Genomic DNA, 21,431 nt, shown 5'->3' with positions numbered 1-21,431 from the left:
AAAAAGGATGGATTTGTAGCTCTATTCAAGTCCAGGTGGTCACCAGGGATTAACACTGACTCTAAACCACACACACACACACACACACACACACACACACACACACACACACACACACCCCTCTTAAGGATGAGTGGTTTCTAACTGCTGGACCCTCCTTCGTGTCCCGGGGGATTTGCTAGCAAAGATTTAGCAGCAAAAAGCAATTGAACGCAATGCACCTTGGATGAGTTCAGCCTACGGCCCCTTTAACACAACCGCCTCCACAAACACAAATCATCCACTGGAAAATCCCCGGCTTCATTTGAGGTTAGGATGCCACAGCCTCCCACCCACCGCAGGGCTGCACAGCGGAGGAAGGGCCGGGAGAGTGGCAGCCCTCCCCTGACCGTCAAGGGAAGACACAGCTGGGTCTTACACGGCAGGGTTTGTTTTCGGATATCAGCTGAATTTATGAAGCTAATAAAAATAGATCAGAATATGTAGAGAAGGAGGAGGGGAATAAGAAGGTTAGATAGGGTAAGAAGGGAGGAGTGGAGAAGGAGGAGAGGAAGTAGTAAAGCGAAGGAGATGAAGGATGTGAAAGTAGTAGAGGGTAGAGAGGGAGGTTGTGAAGAAAAGAAGTGGCAATCGGGCAGGCCTGAATCAGTAATAAATGAAAATTAATGATTAATGATGGATAATAGTTTGCACATAAATATGATGTTGGAAAATGGAAATAAAAATTATTTATAAAAAAAATAATAGACCAGAATATGGGATGCTGTGTCCCCAGAGAGATCCTCACCCCACCCCACTTCCTGCGCTGTGGCTCCTGAGGAGAACTAACAATTGCTTTTTGGGGGGGGGCTTTCCCTAAAATGACCTAGAGAGCTCAGTGGAGCCTTCCGCTTGGTGTGCCCAGCCGATACACGAGAGGCAGCCCTCCTTACCCACAGGCCCACAGCCAACACAAAGACGAAGTACAAAACCAGGACAACAATATCAACAGTCTCCAAGGTCCGCTGAGGGAAGGCAGTCCGGCTGGTGGGGGATGGAGGCTGGGGGCTGGTACCGCTCGGCTCCATCGGTGCTGTTCGCCCAGGCTGCCAGCTGCCTCGTCTGCCCAGTGCGTGGATCTGCGGGATGAAAAAGACAACGAGCGAGTCAGATCCCCCTTCTTCGGGGACAGCCAGCTCTGCCCAGAGCTCTTGCTCTGGGTTTGAGTCTAGCAGGAGTTCTGTTTATTCGCTATGGCAAAAAAAGAAAAAAAAAATGCGATTGTGACAGATTCTAAATTAGACTGACTGGCTAAAGTGATGCAAAGGTCACTTTATTTGCTTTTGGCCAGCTTTATTTGTTTTCTATTCCCGCAAGAGAGAAAAAATTAATAATAACAGCGCCGGGAGAATGGGCCCATTGTTGGCATGTTGAGACAGAATGCCTCGGTTCTACCCTTCACACCCCTGGAGCTCAGTTGCACTAAATCACACGCAATCTGTAGATCCAGCTATGCAGCAACCAGATCTGTCGGAAACCACAGAATTCTGTCGGTCGGCTCTATCCCGACAGTTCCTCTTCTGAGTTAGTCGAGTCTTCGGGGTTGGCTTTTTAGATGCAGTGACCAGCTGGAACCTAGAACCCTCGTGGTGGATGGGGATCTAGAGGTGATCAGGTATGACCGCTTCTCAGGGCAGGAATTTAAAAAACAACAACAACAACTGCCAGCTGAATACCTCTAATGCAAAGGGCTTCATCCACCATCCGTCCCCCCACTCGTGAACTAATACAATGGTTCACACTGTAACTAATAAGAAAGTGGACAATACTGGATTAACAAACCCAGGTTTGTTTCTCAGGGTTGACCTCATGCAGGGGAGCTCCAGGGCTACGGTGGACAGCCAGCCGCCAAACATTTGAAGCGATAACAAAAGCTTCATCCAAACTTTTAGTAAACTTCTTCCTTCACTGACTTACCTTCAGTTAGATAGAGGAAAAGAGGGAGCCTTTCTCTAAAGTCAATATTTTGCAAAGATTTGGGGATCCAGTGAGAAGCTTTCGTTGTTGAGATATCGTTCTTTCTTTGTGCCGGAATCAGGCTGGCAAAATTGCAGGAAGAACGGTCCCACCACAAGCAGTTGTCTTATCTGCTGAGTCCAAGGCTGGGAACAGATGTTCCAGAAAATACGTAAGCTTTGGGAGGGTACTCCTTTTTCCCGTCACCTTGTGTTTTGTGTTGTGTTGTGTTGTGTGGGAGTTTTTTGAGAGCAGACAAACAAGTTTCTCTGTGTGGCTGGAGGAGGTACTTGGAGGGTGAGGCTGGAAGCCAACTCATCACCTTGCACCACTGACACACTTTTTCTTTATCTCTGTGGCCTGCCTGGAACTGGAAGAAGGGCCGGCTCCGTTAACTCTGGAAGATTCTGGAATCTTTGCACCGCAGGGCTGATCTGGAAACGTTCAGGAAGGGGGCCAGGGAACATCAGAGCTTCAGGCACGTTGCTGGCTGCTTTGACAGAGGACAGAAAAATAGGTCTCTTTGACTTGGGTCTCACTCAGGAAAATTACTGGCACAACCCTGCAGGAGGGAGCTGTCCTGGGGCCAGAGCATTGGGACCGTCAAGGGGTGCCCCAGCTGTTGGGGGGAAAGGACGGACTTTGGGGCTGATCCTTCAAGAGGTTTCGGTTGAGTAATGCAAACTCTTCTCCTCTGTAGGATCATCTGGTATCCCCAAAAGTTTATGCCATGTAACTTCAAGAATAATAGAAAGCATTCTTCCATTTGAAGCTACTTTGGAGAATGAAGTTCCTTTCTACCAAATACTATTTCACTCGTTTTTTACCTCCATCCACCTGAGATGGTTTTTTAAAAAAATAAATAAATCTCTTGCCTGCGGCCATTTTAACAGTTATTATTTATTTATTTATTTATTTATTTATTTATTTGTCATAACAATATCTATAGGCATCACACAAAAAGATTATACAGTATATAAACATATATATGAAGAAATATAAGGAAGTATAAGCATATATATATAAGAAGAAAAAGAAAAACAATAGGACAGGAACAGGGCCGTGGTGGCTCAGGCTGTAAGATAGCCTGTTATTAAAACACAGCTGCCTGCAATTACTGCAGGCTTGAATCCCACCAGGCCCATGGGTTGACTCAGCCTTCCATCCTTTATAAGGTAGGTAAAATGAGACCCAGATTGTTGGGGGGGGGCAATAAGTTGACTTTGTAAATATACAAATAGAATGAGACTATTGCCTTACACACTGTAAGCCGCCCTGAGTCTTCCGAGAAGGGCGGGATATAAATGTAAATAATAATAAAAAAAACAGTAGGTACGTTTGTGCTTTTATGCATGCCCCTTTTGGTCCTCTTAGAAATGAGGTGAGGTCAATAGTAGAAAGTTTTTGATTAAAGCTTTTGGGATTATGGGAAGAGACCACAGAGTCAGGTAATGTGTTCCAAGCACTGATGATTCTGTTACAGAAGTCATATTTTCTGCAATCTAGATTAAAGCGGTTAACATTAAGTTTAAATCTATTGGTTGCTCTTGTATTATTGCAATTAAAGCTGAAGTAGTCTTTAACAGGAAGGATATTAAAAGTAGATGATTCTATGAGTTAAACTTAGGTCTTTATATTTGCCAATGACGAAGAGGAGGGGAATGGGGCAGAGTGGAGCCACTCCTGCCTGGGATTATGCTAGGAGGAAAAACAGATTTAACTCAGCCTTACAATTTGCAAAGAGCAGCCCTGCTTGCCAGCACCAGAGGTGGTCAGTTGCAAGGAGCGCCCGAGGGCGGGGGTGGGGGTGGCGGCTTTCTGCAGCTGGATGGGAATGTTCATGTTGCACTCCAAGCCCCAGAGCCCAGATGAAATGCCTAGGTGAGTCGAAGGGTGGATGGCAATAACCTGCCCTCTTGGAGAGCAACTGGGCATCCTCCTTATCCTTTGGCAAAGAGGAAGTTGAGGAGCTGCTGCCCAGAATGAGTTGCAGGAGGCCACACTGTGCTAGAGGCAACCATGCATGGAAAGGTATCCCCTGGCTGGATGGAAAGAACCAGCAATCCATGGGGCTGGCCGGCTGGTGCTGCAGTTCTTGCCACTCTGTTTATACTTTCCTACCAACCCCAGATCTGGCAATGACGCCCCCCCCCAACAGGCCTTTTGAGATGCCCCCCCCGAGGGTTCAAGCGCTCCCACAAATCCAAACCAGGAGCAGAGACTTACCATACTCCCTGGGGCTCGTTCTTGCCTCATGTTCGGGGCGACCAGCCTTCTGCCAGTGTGCAGGGTGGCTTCCAGATGCTAGCGGAGAGGATTCAATGAGGCTCTTTCACAAGTTCACAGGCGTGAAAGGGGGAATTTATACGCAGGGCACTTCGATTCATTGGTGCCCTGCCTTTGATGCTGCTCATGAGTTGGGCTGAGCTGCTTCCTTATCAGCCTTCGGGGGTCAAACTCCAAAGTATCTTATGCCCCCCCTACAAATAATCATGACGAGAGAGAGAGAGAGGGGGGGGGAGAGGGGAAGCGAATGGACAAGGGGCCTGCATAAGTGCACCTGTGTGCCTACAGTCCCTGTCCCAATATTCCTTTTTTACTTACTCTTTTCATGTATCCAAATTATCCAAATTATGTTTATACTTTTACCTGTTATCTTATATATGGTTGACAAAAATAAATAAAAATAATAAATAAATAAATAAATAAATCAAAATGTTGTAGAAACTCCAAAGACTAGGGAGACCTTTCTTCCTTCCGACATTTATTTATTTATTGATTGATTGATTGATTGGATTTTTATACTGCCCTTCTCCCGAAGGATTCAGGGCGGTTTACAGCCAAGATAAAACGACAATAGTGTACAAATAAAACAAATAAAATAGTGTACAAATAAAACAATGAATTAAAAAACTTATTAAAAATATGGCCGAATTAAAACATTTAAAATCATAAAAACCCCATAAAATTTAAAAATTTATATCAAATATTAAAACTACTATTGACCTCACCCTATTCCTAAGAGGTCTGTAAGGGGCGTGCATAAGAGCACCAGTGTGCTTACCGTTCCTGTCCTATTGTTTCCTTTCGTTATATCCAATTAATATAGTTATTACATACTCATACATATATATATGCTTATATATTGTATAGTTATTTCAGGCTTATGCTTATATACACTGTGTGACAAAATAAATAAATAAAATAAATAAAAAACATCTACATGACCTCAAGGAGGAGCTCCTACCGTTCTAGAAGATCGCTTTTTCCATATCTTGGTGCTTAAAGCGACAGACGGTAACTTTGATTTCTATTTGCAAGTCACTCAGCCTCAAACTTCACTGTGTCATGCAAAAAAAAAGGGTGGGGGGAGGAAGTTGTTCCAGATCTCCATTCCGTCATTGGTAGCAAACTAGCAAGGATATAACAGCAGCTTTATCTTGGGTTGTTTAAACATGGTTTATACCAGGGGTCTCCAACCTTGGCAACTTTAAGCCTGGAGGACTTCAACTCCCAGAATTCCCCAGCCAGCTTTGCTTTGCTGGCTGGGGAATTCTGGGAGTTGAAGTCCTCCAGGCTTAAAGTTGCCAAGGTTGGAGATCCCTGGCTTATACAATGATTGTTGTAGTAACAGGAGGAGAGGCTTGGAACCGTAGCTGTGTATTACCTAAGCTGTTCTTGCACTGAATGGCAGTGAGTTCCACCTTTTTCTAGACATCCATTTATTTATTTATTTATTTATTTAGTCGAGTACATATTAGATAATATATATAAGTGTAAGCATGAATTGAATACACAAAGTGACTATAATTAAAGGGAACATTAGGACAGGGACGGTAGGCACGCTGGTGCACATTCACATTCACATGACTCAGCCCTCGACCCCACACTCAAATGGCTTGCACACCTGACCACCGTGTTGGTGTTGCTGGAAGAAAAAAATCCATCTGGTTCAGTTCCAAGCTGGGAGAAAAACAAGCTGGAAACAACACTGGAAGCCGATTGGAAAAGGAAGTTTATTGATGAACGCAGAACCACACACACACAAAGACAGCGTGCAGTTCTGGGTCAGCTGAACCAAAGGGTTGAAATGAGTGAGTGGATCTTTATAGTTTCTGTAAGGTTGACGTGTTGGATTTGTGCAAATACGGGATTCGTCTTTCTAAAAGGGTGTTGGGCAATTCCTAGTGTGGCTGATGGCTTTCGTCCATCTCCATTTAGAATAGAATAGAATAGAATAGAATTTATTGGCCAAGTGTGATTGGACACACAAGGAATTTGTCTTCTTTTCCATTACGCAACTGCTTCCATCTAGAGGTAGTTGGGATTACTGCAGGTTGGAACTTGATAAAAAATAACATTAGTGGCTAAATAAATAATAAATAAGCCTTGATGCAGGGGTGAAATCCAGTAGGTTCTGACAGGTTCTGGAGAACCGGTAGCGGAAACTTTGAGTAGTTCGGAAAACTGGCAAATACCACCTCTGACTGGCTCCATTCCTGGTGGGAATGGAGATTTTGCAATATCCTTCCCCAGGAGTGGGGAGGGAATGGGGAGTTTGCAGTATCCTTCCCCTGGAGTGGAGTGGGAATGGAGATTTTGCAGTATCCTTCCCCTGGAGTGGAGTGGGAATGGAGATTTTGCAGTATCCTTCCCCTGGAGTGGGGAGGGAATGGGGAGTTTGCAGTATCCTTCCCCTGGAGTGGGGTGGGAATGGAGATTTTGCAATATCCTTCCCCAGGAGTGGGGAGGGAATGGGGATTTTGCAGTATCCTTCCTGAGAGTGGAGTGGGAATGGAGATTTTGCAGTATCCTTCCCCTGGAGTGGAGTGGGAATGGAGATTTTGCAGTATCCTTCCCCTGGAGTGGGGAGGGAATGGGGAGTTTGCAGTATCCTTCCCCTGGAGTGGGGTGGGAATGGAGATTTTGCAGTATCCTTCCCCGGAATGGAGTGGGAATGGAGATTTTGCAGTATCCTTCCCCTAGAGTGGAGTGGGAATGGAGATTTTGTAGTATCTTTCCCCCAGGAGTGGGAAGGGAATGAGGATTTTGGAGTATCCTTCCCCTGGAGTGGGGTGGGAATGGAGATTTTGCAGTATCCTTCCCCTGGAGTGGGGTGGGAATGGAGATTTTGTAGTATCTTTCCCCCAGGAGCGGGAAGGGAATGGAGATTTTGCAATATCCTTCTCCTGCCATGCCCACCAAGCCACCCCCACAGAACCCGTAGTAAAAAAAATTTGGATTTCACCACTGCCTTGATGTAACCCTCAGCGCATTTTTGGGAAACTGATCAGTGGTTGGTTTTCCCACCAGTAGCTGCTACTGGGTGGACTGGGAAAGATGGATGGGAATCCACCAGCCTGCAGTGCTGTATTTTGTCTGTCCGGTGATGCTAGACAAAGCACACCAACAGCGACTGCAGGGCAGCACAATTTATGCCACAAGAATGGGAGAAAAACACAACGGTATCTAGGAGCAAAGAGCCCTTAAACCAGGGGTCTCCAACCTTGGCAACTTTAAGCCTGGCGGACTTCAACTCCCAGAATTCTGGGAGTTGAAGTCCTCCAGGCTTAAAGTTGCCAAGGTTGGAGACCCCTGCCTTAAACCCTCATCTCATTCATACAGCCAGCTGGCTTGGATCAGGTGTAAAAGGACTCGATTGCCATTTTCCTCTTACAGGTTTTGCTACAGAGAGAAGAGTTCTTTATTACAGGATAGCATAATAAAGATTCATACAGAGACACAGTGCTCACGTCTATACACAATTCTTGGGGGTGGGGGGGCACAATCTTCAACCTTGGAAAAAACATCACGAGAAAATAGTGCCCCTGGAAATGAAGAGCTTCGCCCCTCCACACGGCCTTGCCAAGTCACAAGGGGAGCCGAACCGAGATCATCATTGCAATCGTCTTTTATCGTAAAGTAACCTTGAAATGCTTCATTGCAGCTCTTGGAAAAGAGGAATTGAGCTCTCTGCGAATTCCCCCACAAGATAAGGAGGTATTCTGTCCCCCGTCGCTTCTGTCCAAGCGATGGCTTAATTAGCCGGCACTATCAGCTCTGGCAGCAAACTAGCGAGCATCTGCCAAGTGACTCTGTTATCTTCCTTGATGCGGATGGGTCACCCAGGAACAAACAGTACTTCAGCTCTTAGTTAAGCAGTTGATTTGCCTGCTATGCATAGCAGCCCTCGCTGGTTTTATATCCTGTGGGGTGTGGCTCTATGATTCAGCACTTCCTAGGCACTTCCTAGGCCTGCCCCACCCCTGCTTCTGTTGTTCCCACCTCTTCTGCCTACGAAACCTAGGGTCCAACCAAGCCTGATTGCCATCAGCTGGGTCTGAAGGCGTGGCCTGGGGGGGGAAGAGTCAGGGGACGGAGGCCTCGTTATCTCTTCCACCTGGCCTGCCTCTGGCTCCTGGAGCTGAGCCAGGGAAGCCGGTGCTCCCGAGGTAAGTCCTGACGGCCCTTCCCCCTCACTTTCCAAGTCACTTTCTGGCAGGGGGCCCGGCTCAGGGGGCGCAGACACAACAGGAGGGCCAAGGTGAAAGAGGCATCAAAATAAACAGCAGAAGAGGAGCCCTTATACGCACCTGTTCAATATGCAAGGAAGGTGTTACCTGAAGAACCCTCGGCAAGAAATGGCGGGGTTGGGATTTTTATTTCAACAAGGAAAGTGGTGGGTCTGAGCCCACTAAGGCCCCCATTATGGATGGTCTCGGTTTCGCCCATGCCAGGCTGAAGTTGCTGCTACTGATCGCAAAGGCAGGCAAGGAAGCATGGGACATGGGGCTTCTGCTATGGTGGACAGGCCGGGAGAGGCTGGACTGATATCTGAGGAGGCCTTTTGTTCATTTCCATCTCCAAGCGTCTCCAAGAAGGGGCCAGGGGAAAGGATTGGCTGGACACCCACTGGGGAGAACCAGATGGATTGAGGCATCTCACAGGCTTGATGGCTTCCTGGAGCAATGACCTTGCTCTTCTGCTAAATGTCTATAGAGATTTTCAGCCCTCCAGGTCCTGGTTGTCCCAAAGGTGTTCTATTTTTTTCAAGCGGCAATTGGACTTGAACCGCCGAACTGCCGACCTTTCTGATCGACAGGCTCAGCGTCTTGGCCACTGAGCCACCTAGCCAGGTGTTTTGCCAACTGCAACAGCAAACAAACCACATTATATTTTATTTTTTCTTTGAAGAGGTTTCGCTTCTCAACCCAGAAGCATCATCAGCTCGTCATCCAAGAAGCTTCTTCTCCTTCAGCTTCTCAGAGAGCTGAAGAAGCTTCTTGGGATGAGAAGCGAAACGTCTTCAAAGAAAAACCAGAAAGTCCAGTGGCCGCTTGACAAAGCACCTTGGGGACGTTGCTCTCCACTAGGGAAGCTTGTCACCCTGCAGATCTGAGTGGGCTCCGCTAGGGCTGGGGAGATGCCAGGTCAAATCCACTCTTTATCCATGAAAACTCACAGGGGTTCTTGGAAACTGTCATTCTTCTTCTCCGCATCCTTCTCAGGGGCTGTCATGGCCCCATTGGAGCCCAGTGAGGAGGAGGAGGAGGAGGAGGAGTTAGGACTGAGGAGGAGGAGGTGGAGGAGGAGAGACTGAGGAGGAAGAGAAGAAGGAGGAGAAGGAGGAGTTGGGACTGAGGAGGAGGAGTTGGGACTGAGGAGGAAGAGAAGGAGGAAGAGGAGGAGGAGGAGTTGGAACTGAGGAGGAGGAGGAGAGTTGAGACTGAGGAGGAGGAGGAGGAGGAGGGACTGAGGAGAAGGAGGAGGAGGAGGAGTTGGGACCGTCCGACAGGGATGGCACATCTCCTTGGCACACTCGGAGAGGCCAGGACCTGAGGATGATGCTATCCCAGGCCCCTCAGGCATTGGGGGAGGTGGTCGACCAGACAGAGAGCTGCCTGCCTTCAGACACAGGGGAGGATGGGCTGCAGACAGGCAGTGGTGCTGAGAGGCAGCAGATACCCTCTGATGAGGAGCAGCTGCCTCCATCATTTGATCCAAGAGCCCGGAGAGGGGAGCGTAGGCAAGCCCAGAGAAGAGCTGCCAGGCTACTCGGGAGAAGGTTGTCCCTCCCTCCTCACAAGGAACACCTGGAGTGAAGTGACTTAAGGTTGGGGACCCCTGACTTAAGGAGAAGCCATGGGGAGTTAGTCTTTGCCAGGAACCATTGTTTTCGATGACGCTCCCCCACCCCCTGGCTTTGAGTCATGCTCTTGCCTTGTGGACTTGTCTTTGGCCTTTGCGCCTGGAGTCCGGACCTTGCCCTGTGAGCTCCCACCCTCTCTTGGGACTTCGTTTGTTGTTTACTGGCTTTTGGGGGCTGAGGGTGGCTGAGGGTGCCATTAGGGGAGTGTGGGGTGGGGCCTTACCAGGCCATTGTAGGGCCGTCTGATGTGGCCTTTAATCGGACCAATGAAGGTCTCTAGTGATGCCTGCTTCTGCCTAGGCACCCTGCGGCCACAACAGGGTCCCTGCTCGGGCTTCAAAGGAGTGGCGTTCCTCACATGAGCTGCCTTGAACCCAAGGAATTCTGAGTCGACAACCCAACAAATCAAGTAACCAAAACATAAATATAAGCTATTCTGCCCTCAGACATTTGACCAAGAGACAGCAGAGCAGAACCTGGTATAGAACATGCACCAGATGCTGGGTAGGGTGAGGGCACTTCAGAGGTGGGTTTCAGCAGGTTCTGGAGAACCGGTAGTGGAAATTTTGATCAGTTCGGAGAACAGGTAATAAAAATTCTGGCTGGCCTCACCCCCATCTATTCTCTGCCTCCCGAATCCCAGCTGATCGGGAGGAAATGTGGATTTTGCAGTAACCTTCCCCTGGAGTGGGGAGGGAATGAGGAGTTTGCAGTATCCTTCCCCTGTCACGCCCATCAAGCCACGCCCACCAAGCCATGCCACGCCCACCAAGTCACACCCACATAACTGGTAGTAAAAAAATTAGGGCAGGCGTGAATGTAAATTTTTTTACTACCGGTTCAATGGGCGTGGCTTGGTGGGGGACTAATGTGACTGGGTGGGCGTGGACAACTTTTTTTTTTTTTACTTTTAAAAGTAAAAAGTAAAAAGCCGAAGAGCTTGTAGAAAAAATGCTTTGAAAGGATTCTGACTGAGTGAGGTTTTTTTTTTTTTAAATTTACATTTATATCCCGCCCTTCTCCGAAGACTCAGGGCGGCTTACAGTGTATAAGGCAATAGTCTCATTCTATTTGTATATTTACAAAGTCAACTTATTGCCCACCCAACAATCTGGGTCCTCAGAGTTGCCTGATCGCCGGAACCCTTTCAAAGCATTTTTTTACAGCCTCTTCGACTGAAGAGCTTGTAGAAAAATGCTTTGAAAGGGTTCTCACAATCCCAGCTGAGCCGCGCGATCATCAGAGCCTTTCGGCCAAAGAAAAAATGCTTTTAAAAGTGAAAAAAAACCCTCTGATGATCATGCAGCTCAGCTGGGCATGCGGGGAGGGGGGAAGGGGGGGCAGGGATTTTTGCTACCAGTTCTCCGAACTACCCGCTGCCATCGCTACCGGATTGGGTGATCCGGTCCAAACCAGGAGCATTTCACCCCTGCTTTAGGGATCTATTTTCCCAAGAGAACTGACTGGAATGAAAGACTCACTGGCTACGTTTGCAACCACCGGCATGGGCGCCTGAAGACCAGGAGGCAGGAGAAGGGAGCAAATCGGTGCCTTTTGGAGCGAAGGGATCTTGTCATGCCATTTTTCCTTTGGGGCGCTAGGCAGCCCCAGAACAAGTTGACCGTTCCCAAAGACCATCTGCAGGCTTGGTGACAGCTCCCTGAATTAAAGGAGTTCCTAGAAAGGCCATGAAAAGTAAGAGGGAAGCCGGGGCAGCTTGGTCCATGCCTCCTTACACCTTGGATTCTAGCACTCAAGTTTAGCAACCACAGAATATCTCTGTGGGGGGGAAAATATGTCTCTGGTGCGGAGAAGTGTGTGGAAATCTGCAGCTAGCCCCCCTCTTTTTTTCATTTTGAAGGCAGTTTCCATCGGAATGGGCAGAGACACGTCCCCTGCTGGTCTCCAGCCACGCTGCTTCCACGCTGAGAAGAAACTTGCTTTGCATTGACCACCAGACTGGTCTCGAAGCAGCCAAACTGTGGGCAAGAAAGCACCATGCTGCAGTCTTTCTTCAACCCTCCGGTCACCAGGCAAGAGGGGGGATCATCTTCGGGCTGCACAAGGGCTCGTTGGCCTGCACATCGTTGAAGGCCCGCTGCAGAGGGAAGAGAATCATAGAATCATAGGGCTGGAAGGGACCTCGGAGGTCTTCTAACCCAACCCCTGCCCAAGATAGACAGCCATGAAACACAAGGGCATTCTAGGCCAGGGATCTCCAACCTTGGCAACTTTTAAGGCTTGTGAATTTTGGGAGTTGAAGTCCACAAGTCTTAAAGTTGCCACGGTTGGAGATAGGCCATTAAGGCGATTTAAAATCCCAACGCTGCATTTTCACATCTGTAAGGACTGAAATGTTGTGACCCAGGCCCAAGTAGGTAGTAGGAAACTCAGTCCGTGAAAAAACAAACTTTATTCGAACAGCTGAGAATTACTTCATTCCCAGAATCGTTCAACTCAAATTAAAACAAATGCCTCCCAACACAAGTTCCTCAGTTCTATCGCAAACCTTGGTCCAATTAGGCAAACTGCCAAAGGCCTTCCTTGGCAAATGTTCAGAAGTCACAAAAATAAATGCAAGACATAGACGAAGAAGAAGACGAAGACGAAGCTACCAACGTTGTTTTCTGGCAAAGCCCAAACGCCATTGCTGGTCTGTTTTAAGGCTTATGGGAGGGGCCAATCATCTCTTGGCCCTACTCCTGAGTCGTCCTCTTTGCTTGAGCTGCTCTTGCCTTCTGGCAGCTCTTCTCATGCATGCATTAGAAACAGGCTCCTCCTGTTCCTCTGCCTCACTACTCCTCAGCCTCTGGAGGCTCTGGAGTCTGCACCTCACACCCCAATGGCCCTGGCCCCACCTCAGCCTCATCGCTGTCCGACTCCATTGCCAGCTCCATAGGCTGCTGGCGGACCACAACATGAAAGGCCCAGAAGGAGACAACTCAACACAGCCCACTTCACTGCACTGTAGGCGTGCATGGAGAAGACAAAGGCAAGTTTGATGAACAGTTTGAGAGCCCTCCGCTTCTCGGTTCTCCAGCCTGAGGTTTGCGGAGGTGGCCATGCCAGATTCTTGTTGCCGGCCACAATTTGCACAAAAAATAGTGTGCAAACTGTAGTTGCGACAGTCTGGAGGACATGAGGAGAAGGAGCTGATGCAAAAGCAGACCGGAATGGCTTCATACCAGGTCAAGTCTCCTTGCTCACTTGACTAGGTCAACCAGCCCACTTGCTCTTTTTCATACAACAGGCTCCCTCCCCATGGTGATGTCCACACACAAGGACACTGCAAGCATTAGGGGACTTGGTGATTTTACGGTCAAAGAAGTTTGATGTGTTTCTGGCTTAGAGATTTGATGCTCTGGGCTGTTAGGCATCTTCTCTGCGGTGGGGGGGCATTTCCCCCCAATCCTCTAGTACAGGAGTCTCCTAACATGGCCACTTTAAGACTTGCAGACTTTTTTTTTTTTTGCAGATATTTTACGAGAAGAGTCCTCCACTCCTCTGCCCGCAATAAAACACCTTATGCCACCAGACTCCAAATTTTGGTCTTAGACAACTTAGAACTACGACAACTTCAGTCTGACCTAAGCATAGTACATAAAATTATCTACCACAATGTCCTACCTGTCAATGACTACTTCAGCTTCAACCACAACAATACACGAGCAAATAATAGATACAAACTCAAGGTAAACCGCTCCAAACTCGATTGCAGAAAATAGGACTTCAGTAACAGAGTGCTCAACATCTGGAATGCACTACCAGACTCTGTGGTTTCTTCCCCAAGCCCCCAAAACTTTAAGCTTAAACTGTCTACTGTTGACCTCACCCCATTCCTAAGAGGTCTGTAAGGGGCGTGCATAAGAGCACAAACATGCCTACCGTTCCCTGTCCTAATATTCCTTTTTTTACTTACTCTTTTCATGTATCCAAATTATGTTTATACTTTTATCTGTTATCTTATATATGATTGACAAAATAAATAAATAAAATAAATAAATAAATAAAGTCTGTCTGTCTGGCTGAGGAATTCTGGGAGTTGAAGTCTTCAACTTGCTAAGTTCGGAGACCTCTGCTCTAGTATAATCTGCTGTATCCAATGGTCATCAACTCAACGATGGCTCAAGCTGGTGACGAATGAGTCAGAGGAGACCAATCTGCACCAAACTGGAGGAAACCCACCCTCAATTCCAGAAGACCTACTCTTGTCATTCAATTCCGCTGCCACCCGCACCCCCCCCCCATGGTCTTCGGAGTACTTATTCCCTGCAAAAGGGGCGTGTGGCTTCTCCCTGTTTCTTTCACGAGGAGCAAAAGAATTTTGCAAACAAACTCGAACTGGGGAGTGGCGGAAAGAAGAATGCATCTAACCTGCAGGGGCAGCTCAATGATCTAGGATCCAAGCCAAGGGGGGGTCAAATTACAAACACTGAAGGCAAAGTAAGGTTCTACATTTAGGTAAAAAAAAAAAAAACACCCCAAAATGCACAGGTACCATATATGTGGTACCTTGCTCAATTGTAGTAACTGTGAGAGGGATCTTGGAGTCCTAGTGGATAACCATTTAGATATGAGCCAGCCGTGTGCAGCAGCTGCCAAAAAAATCCAACACAGTTCTGGGCTGCATAAACAGAGGGATAGAATCGAGATCACGTGAAGTGTTAATGCCACTTTATAATGCCTTGGTAAGGCCACACTTGGAATATTGCATCCAGTTTTGGTTGCCACAATGTAAAAAAGATGTTGAGACTCTAGAAAGAGTGCAGAGAAGAGCAACAAAGATGATTAGGGAACTGGAGGCTAAAACATATGAAGAATGGTTGCAGGAATTGGGTATGTCTAGTTTAATGAAAAGAAGGACTAGGGGAGACATGATAGCAGCGTTCCAATATCTCAGGGGTTGCCACAAAGAAGAGGGAGTCAAGCTATTCTCCAAAGCACCTGAGGGTAGAACAAGAAGCAATGGGTGGAAACTGATCAAGGAAAGAAGCAACTTAGAACTAAGGATAAATTTCCTGACAGTGAGGACAATTGACCAGTGGAACAACTTGCCTCCAGAAATTGCAAATGCACCAACACTGGAAGTTTTTAAGAAGATGTTGGACAACCATTTGTCTGAACTGGTGTAGGGTTTCCTGCCTGGGCAGTGGGTTGGACTAGAAGACCTCCAAGGTCCCTTCCAACTCTGTTGTTGTTGTTGTGGTCCCTTCCAACTCTGTTGTTGTTGTTGTTATTATTGTTGTTGTTGTTGTTGTTGTTATTATTATTATTATTATTATTATTATTATTATTATTATTATTATTATTATTATTATATCTTCCTGAAGGTAAGAATGACTTCGGGAACTGGGGGGCTCCTTTTGAAAGCTGCTGAGGTACCAATGGTCTCTTTCTTAGGCTATGCATGCTCAACTCCATCAATCCCACTCCCGATCTATGATTGCGAGATTCAGTGGTATTAATGTGGGGCATTCCTTTCTCCAGCCCTTTCTCTCAAAGACTGGCCACGTGATGCACAAAACGTTCTTTGCTAAAGAACACCGGGGGGGGGGGAATGCCAGGACAAGCATGTGCAAAGCAGAGGTGGCCTTCACATATTGTTACCACCCGTTTGCCCAGCACCCGGAAATGTGAGTGTGTGCACGCCATCCGCACATGCGTGCAACATCACAAAACACGGCAATTTGCTCAAACACGCTGTCCACACATGCGTGCAGCATCAAAAACACAGCAATATAGGATGCGATTGTGCCTGGAAGGGGCCCACCTGCAGGTCGCTACTACCAGTTCAGTTGAACCGGTCTCAACCGTCTGAATACTACCTCTCTTGCAAAGTCCTCCTCAAAAGCTTAGGCTCTTCTCCCTCAGCTTGTTGTGGTCCATCAGCAGCCTGAGAAGCTGGCAACGGAGTCGGACAGCGATGAGGCTGAGGTGGGGCCAGGGCCATTGGGAAGTGAGGTGCGGACTCCAGAGCCTCCAGAGACTGACAGTAGTGAGGCAGAGGAAAAGGAGGAGCCTGTTTCTAATGCACGCATGAGAAGAGCTGACAGAAGGCAAGAACAGCTCGAGCAAAGAGGACGACTCAGGAGTAGGGCCAAGAGATGATTGGCCCCTCCCATAAGCCTTAAAAAAGACCAGCAATGGCGTTTGGGCTTTGCTGGAAAACAACATTGGTAGCTTTGTCTTCTGCTTTGTCTATGTCTTGCATTTATTTTTGTGACTTCTGAACGTTTGCCAAGAAAGGCCTTTGGCGGTTTGCCTAATTGGACCAAGGTTTGCAATAGGACTGAGGAATTTGTGTTGGGAGGAATTTGGTTTAATTTAGTTGAACTACGCTGGGAATGAAGTAGTTCTCAGCTGTTCGAATAAAGTTTGTTTGTTTTTTCATGAACTGAGTTTCCTACTACCTACTTGGGCCTGGGTCACAACACAATCTTCCCCCAGTTTTCCCTGCTGGATCCTTTTTGGGGAGCTATGAAACAAGCCTGAATGTGTAACTGCTCAGCACCAGAGATGGAAAAACACAACACAGCTTCTCCTCCCTCTGGCCGGCATCTATGTGACACTCACCGATCAAGGAGTTTCAAGTGGACTCAAGTGGTGTCTTTAAAAAAGTCACAAGCTCAAATGGGCTGAGTCAGATCTGTTTGGGTTTTCTCAAAGAAAAGTAACAAAGGCGTGTTTTAGGCGAACAACCTCCAACCATTTGGGCACCAGGGACCGGTTCCGTGGAGAGAAGTTTTTCCGTGGACCGGAGGAGGCGTGGTTTTGTGTACTGCCAGCATCCCACAGATGGGGCTCTGCTTGTTTGTGGGGCCCTTTTTCTGGCATGCTGTGGTCCGGTGCCAGTCCATGGACTGGGGGTTGGGGGTCCCTGTACTAGGCCACATGGGGATTGATCCAGGGGTGAAATGTAAAATTTGTTACTATCAGTTCTGTGGGCGTGGCTTGGTGGTGGTGGGGTAATGTGACTGGGTGGGCATAGCCAACTTTTTTTTTCTTTTAAAAGCATTTTTTCGGCCAAAGAAAAAATGCTTTTAAAAGTAAAAAAAAAAACCTCTGATGATTGCGCGGCTCAGCTGGGCATGGGGGGGAGGGCAGGGATTTTTGCTACCAGTTCTCCAAACCATCCGCCGCCATTGCTACTGGATCTGGTGATCCGCTCCGAACCGGGAGTATTTCACCCCTAGATTGATCTAACCCAGGGATCTGCAAACTTGGCTCTTTTAAGACTTGTGGACTTCAACTCCCAGAGTTCTGGGAGTTGAAGTCCACAAGTCTTAAAAGAGCCAGGTTTGCAGCTCCCTGGTCTAACCTGTATCCCAGGGGTGTTAAACTCAAGGCCTGCGGCAGTGGTGGGATTCAACCAGTTCACACCACTTCGGGAGAACTGGTTTTTAACTTTTGGCAAACTGGTTGTTGGAAGACATTATTAGGGCAGAGAACCGGTTGTTAAATTAGTTGAATCCCACCACTGGCCTGTGGGCCACATGCGGTTCATAGGGTGCTAAGATGGGGCCACCCTGGAAACAGCAAAGGACCGGCCCATGGTGCGTCTGCCAGCAAAAGTGGAGCTCCTCACCAGCTCCATTTTCGCTGTCAGAGGGCTAGCAAAAGAAACTAAAAACAAAACAAAAGGAGAAATGTTTCCCCTTTTGCATTTGAGTATGGAAGAAGGGACAGGAAAGGAGAAAGGGAAAGAGGGCAGACAAAGAAAAAGAAGGGAAGATGGGAAGAGAGCAAGGAAGGAAAAATAAGGAAAGAGGGGAAGGAAGAAAAAAGGAGAATGAAAAGGGAAGGAAAAAGAAGAGAAGGAAGGAAGGAGGAAGGAAGGGAGGAGAAAGGAGAATGAAGAGGGTAGGACAAAGAAGAAAAGGAAGGAAGGAAGGAGATTATAATGAGGGGGAGGGAGGGTCTTAGGGAAGTCATGCCTTAGCACTTGGCTACCACAGGTGCTCCTGACATAAGTGATGTCGACTTGGCCCCATCCACCGAGCCTTGCCTCCCGCCCCCCCCGCCCCCGAGGCCATGCCCCCCCTCAATGAAATCGAGTTTGACACCCCTGCCCTATCCTCATCCTCCAGGAGCAATGCAAACAATAAAACTAAAGCCCCAACCACAGTGTAACCAAAGTAGAATAAAAGCCCGATAACTCACCTCAAATTTGCTCATGAACTCGGCAAAAATGCCAAAAAAATCCTCAGAGGTGGTGACTTTGGAGTCTTCCCCAAAGAAGGATAAAACTTTTCTGAATTCTTCCATGGCTTTATGCTGGAGAACATCCAGGGACTGGATGGCGGGATCGGCACTCTCCAGGAAGGCCTGCAGTGGATGGCTAAGGATGGCTAAGTGCTCGCTTTTTCCATCAAGAAGATATATATTTTGGAATGGAGAAAGTGGATTGATTATATTCAAAATAGGTATCAGATTAAAAAATATCAATTAGTTTTTGAGTGAAGTTAGGAATTGACATGTATTAGAGTTTAAGAAAGAAGGGAATTGATAGTGTGATGGTTTGATGGTGTGAAATGGAATATGTTTTATGTTATATTTTAGATTATGTTTGTTAGTTACAATACCCTGTATTCTGTTCTGGGAAGTCTTGGGGGGGGAGGGGGAAGGGGAAGATAATAAATTGATTGATTGCCACTGTACAGAAATAATGGTAGAATTAAACAAGTTGGAATGGTGTAAAGTCAGGGCTGCTTGGTAACCACTCCCGAAGGGAAAGGGTAAGGAAAGAGGAGTAAAGAAGGAAGAAAGTAGGTAGGTAGGTAGGTAGGTAGGAAAGAAGGGAGGGAGAAGAAAGGATAGGAGGAGAAGAAGGAGGAGAAGATAGAGGGTTAGAAAGGATGGTAGTGAGAAGTGGGAAGGAGGAGGGGAAGTAGGAAAGCGAGGAGAAGGATGGTGGGGAAAGTCGAAGAAGGATGAGAAGGGTAGAAAGGATTAAGGGAGGGAGTGGCGGTCGAGTAGCCCGGATTGAGCATAATTTGAGTATAGAATCAATTGTTGGATAAGTGATTGTATTGTACACTGGTCAAATTGTGGGAATTATTATGGGGAAAAAAAATTTGCCCTCCCCCCCCCCCAAAAAAAAAGAAGATAAAGTGACTCTAACTGCCTAGCAGCTCACACCTTCTGACATTCTCAATTATTTAGGTAAGAAAAAGAGAGCCAGTTTGGTACAGTGGTTGTAAGCAGGAGTTGGCTGCTGCGGATTCACAAAGAACCTCTAGCTAATAGGTTCGGAAGAATCTGTAGCTAAGATTCTGTGCAGTTTGGAGAACCCCCAAACCCCACTCCTGGCTGGTCCCACCCACCCCTCCCCTCCCAGGAGTCCCCACACGGCTCGTTTTGGATGCAGGTAAGTGCAGGATGTGCGCAGAGGCTGAGGGAGGGCGAAAAACAGGCCTGAACCTCCCAGATATTCCCTTCCCTCCCCCCCGCTCCCCCCTATCTCTCAATCTAACTTGCTTTTTTTCTTTTTCTGGGGCTGGTGGTGGTGTGGTGGTGGCTTCATTTGTGGAACCAATCCTGGGAACGCTCCTCTTTTCAGCAAAAGGATACATCCATCACAGGCACAAATCTGTCCTCAGGTGATGAAGGCACCATATTCTGGCAGGCGATTTCAATCTCGTGGACAGTGCGATGAAGGTCGCTGAGGTCAGATGTTAATGTTCTCTGATTCACTACGGAGAGGAAGAAAAAGAGGTCTGAAACGTCAACAGCTTCACCCGCATCACCTTCTTTGCGAAGAAAAATGAAGTCCTACACTTAGGCAAGAAAAACCAAAAGTACACATATAGGCTGGCTTAAAAGCAGAAGAAAAGAAGACAATTTTGTTTCTACTTGGAAACCATTTCTGGACTTTCTGCTTAAGCTGAAACTTTGATTTGGGGTTTGGCTGAATCGATAGGTTTCTTGTTGTAGAAATAGTACATATGGGTGAAACCAGGCTTAATAGCAGTAACTGTGAGAGGGATCTTGAAATCTTAGTGGACAACCAGTTAAATATGAGCCGGCAGTGTGCGGCGACTGCCAAAAAAGCCAATGCAATCCTAAACAGCATTAACAGAGGGATACAATCAAGATCAAGGGAGGTACTAATACCACTCTATAAAGCCTTAGTAAGGCCACACCTAGAGTACTGCATCCAGTTTTGGTCCCCACACTATAAAAAAGATGTTGAGGCTCTAGAAAGAGTGCAGAGAAGAGCAACCGGGATGATGAGGGGACTGGAGGCTAAAACATACAATGAATGGTAGCAGGAACTGGGCCTGGCTAGTCTAGTGAAGAGAAGGACCAGGGGAGACAGGTAGCAGTCTTCCAATATTTGAGGGGCTGCTACAAAGAGGAGGGGGGAAAGCTGTTTTCGGAAGCACCTGAAGGCCAGACAAGGAATAATGGATGGAAACTGATTCAACCTAGAAATGAGGAGGAACTTTCTGATAGTGAGAACAATCAACCAATTGAATAGAAGTTGCCTTCGGAAGTTGGGGGAGCTTCATCACTTGAGACTTTCAAGAAGAGACTGGACTGCCAATTGTCAGAAATGGTGTAGGGTCTCCTGCTTGAGTGGGGCATTGGACTAGATGACCTATAAAGTCCCTTCCAACTATGTTAATCTGTTTCTCTGCACTGACACCCATCTTTCATCATGCAAAAAGGGAACAAACTCAGGCTGCTTACTTCTCAGGAGGCTGCCCAGCAGTGGTGAAATCTGAACTGGTTTATTACCAGTTCACTGGCCATGCAGGCGTGCCATGCACCAAATGCGCCCTGCACACGTGCATGTGCAGTACACACTAAGCATGAGCTGCGTGCGCGCACACGCAGTGCGCACCAAAAGAAGACTTGGGAAGGTAAGTAGAAGAGCCGGGGGGGGGGTGATCAGCTGTGGCATACATGGGAACTTTTTTAAAAACTTTTTAAAAGCATTTTTTACTACCGGCTCGGGAGAATAGGTAGTAAAAAATGTTTTAAAAAAGTAAAAAAAAAAGGTTCTGATGATCGCACGGCACAGCTGTGATCATCAGAGCCTCTTTTTTTTACTTTTTAAAGCATTTTTTTACTACCTATTTGCCTGAACCGGTAGTAAAAAATGCTTAAAAAGTAAAAAAGAAAAAAAAGTTCCAACGATCACAGCTGTGCTGTGTGATTGTCGGAACCTTTTTTTTTTTACCTTTTTAAAGCATTTTTAGCTACCAGTTCCAAAGAACAGGTCTCAGTGTCCCAAGGTCACGTGATCCTCTTTTGCGACCTTCTGTCAAGCAAAGTCAATAGG

General features: G+C 47.1%; 2 protein-coding genes across 2 annotated transcripts in view; both read right to left on the bottom strand.

Moving 5' to 3' along the window:
- The window catches only part of SLC5A11 (solute carrier family 5 member 11), a 44,120-nt gene extending 42,023 nt beyond the window's left edge, over window positions 1-2,097 (bottom strand). Inside the window, exons 1-2 of the mRNA XM_058157224.1 lie at window positions 1,957-2,097; window positions 933-1,118 (exon numbers count right to left, since the gene is read on the bottom strand). Of these exons, the coding sequence (XP_058013207.1) occupies window positions 933-1,067 (135 nt within the window). The 5' untranslated portion in view covers window positions 1,068-1,118; window positions 1,957-2,097. The remainder of the gene's footprint in view (window positions 1-932; window positions 1,119-1,956) is intronic.
- Window positions 2,098-9,744: 7,647 nt separating this feature from the next.
- Window positions 9,745-21,431, bottom strand: part of GRID2IP (Grid2 interacting protein) — a 139,777-nt gene continuing 128,090 nt past the window's right edge. The window contains exons 20-22 of the mRNA XM_058157223.1: window positions 19,715-19,836; window positions 18,305-18,469; window positions 9,745-12,242 (exon numbers count right to left, since the gene is read on the bottom strand). Coding sequence (XP_058013206.1) covers window positions 12,171-12,242; window positions 18,305-18,469; window positions 19,715-19,836 — 359 coding nt within the window. The 3' untranslated portion in view covers window positions 9,745-12,170. The remainder of the gene's footprint in view (window positions 12,243-18,304; window positions 18,470-19,714; window positions 19,837-21,431) is intronic.

Source organism: Ahaetulla prasina, chromosome 14, assembly GCF_028640845.1.
Source record: "Ahaetulla prasina isolate Xishuangbanna chromosome 14, ASM2864084v1, whole genome shotgun sequence".
Lineage (NCBI taxonomy): Eukaryota > Metazoa > Chordata > Lepidosauria > Squamata > Colubridae > Ahaetulla > Ahaetulla prasina.
The sequence above is the reverse complement of the archived record's forward strand: the minus strand, read 5'-3'. Positions and strand labels throughout refer to the sequence as shown.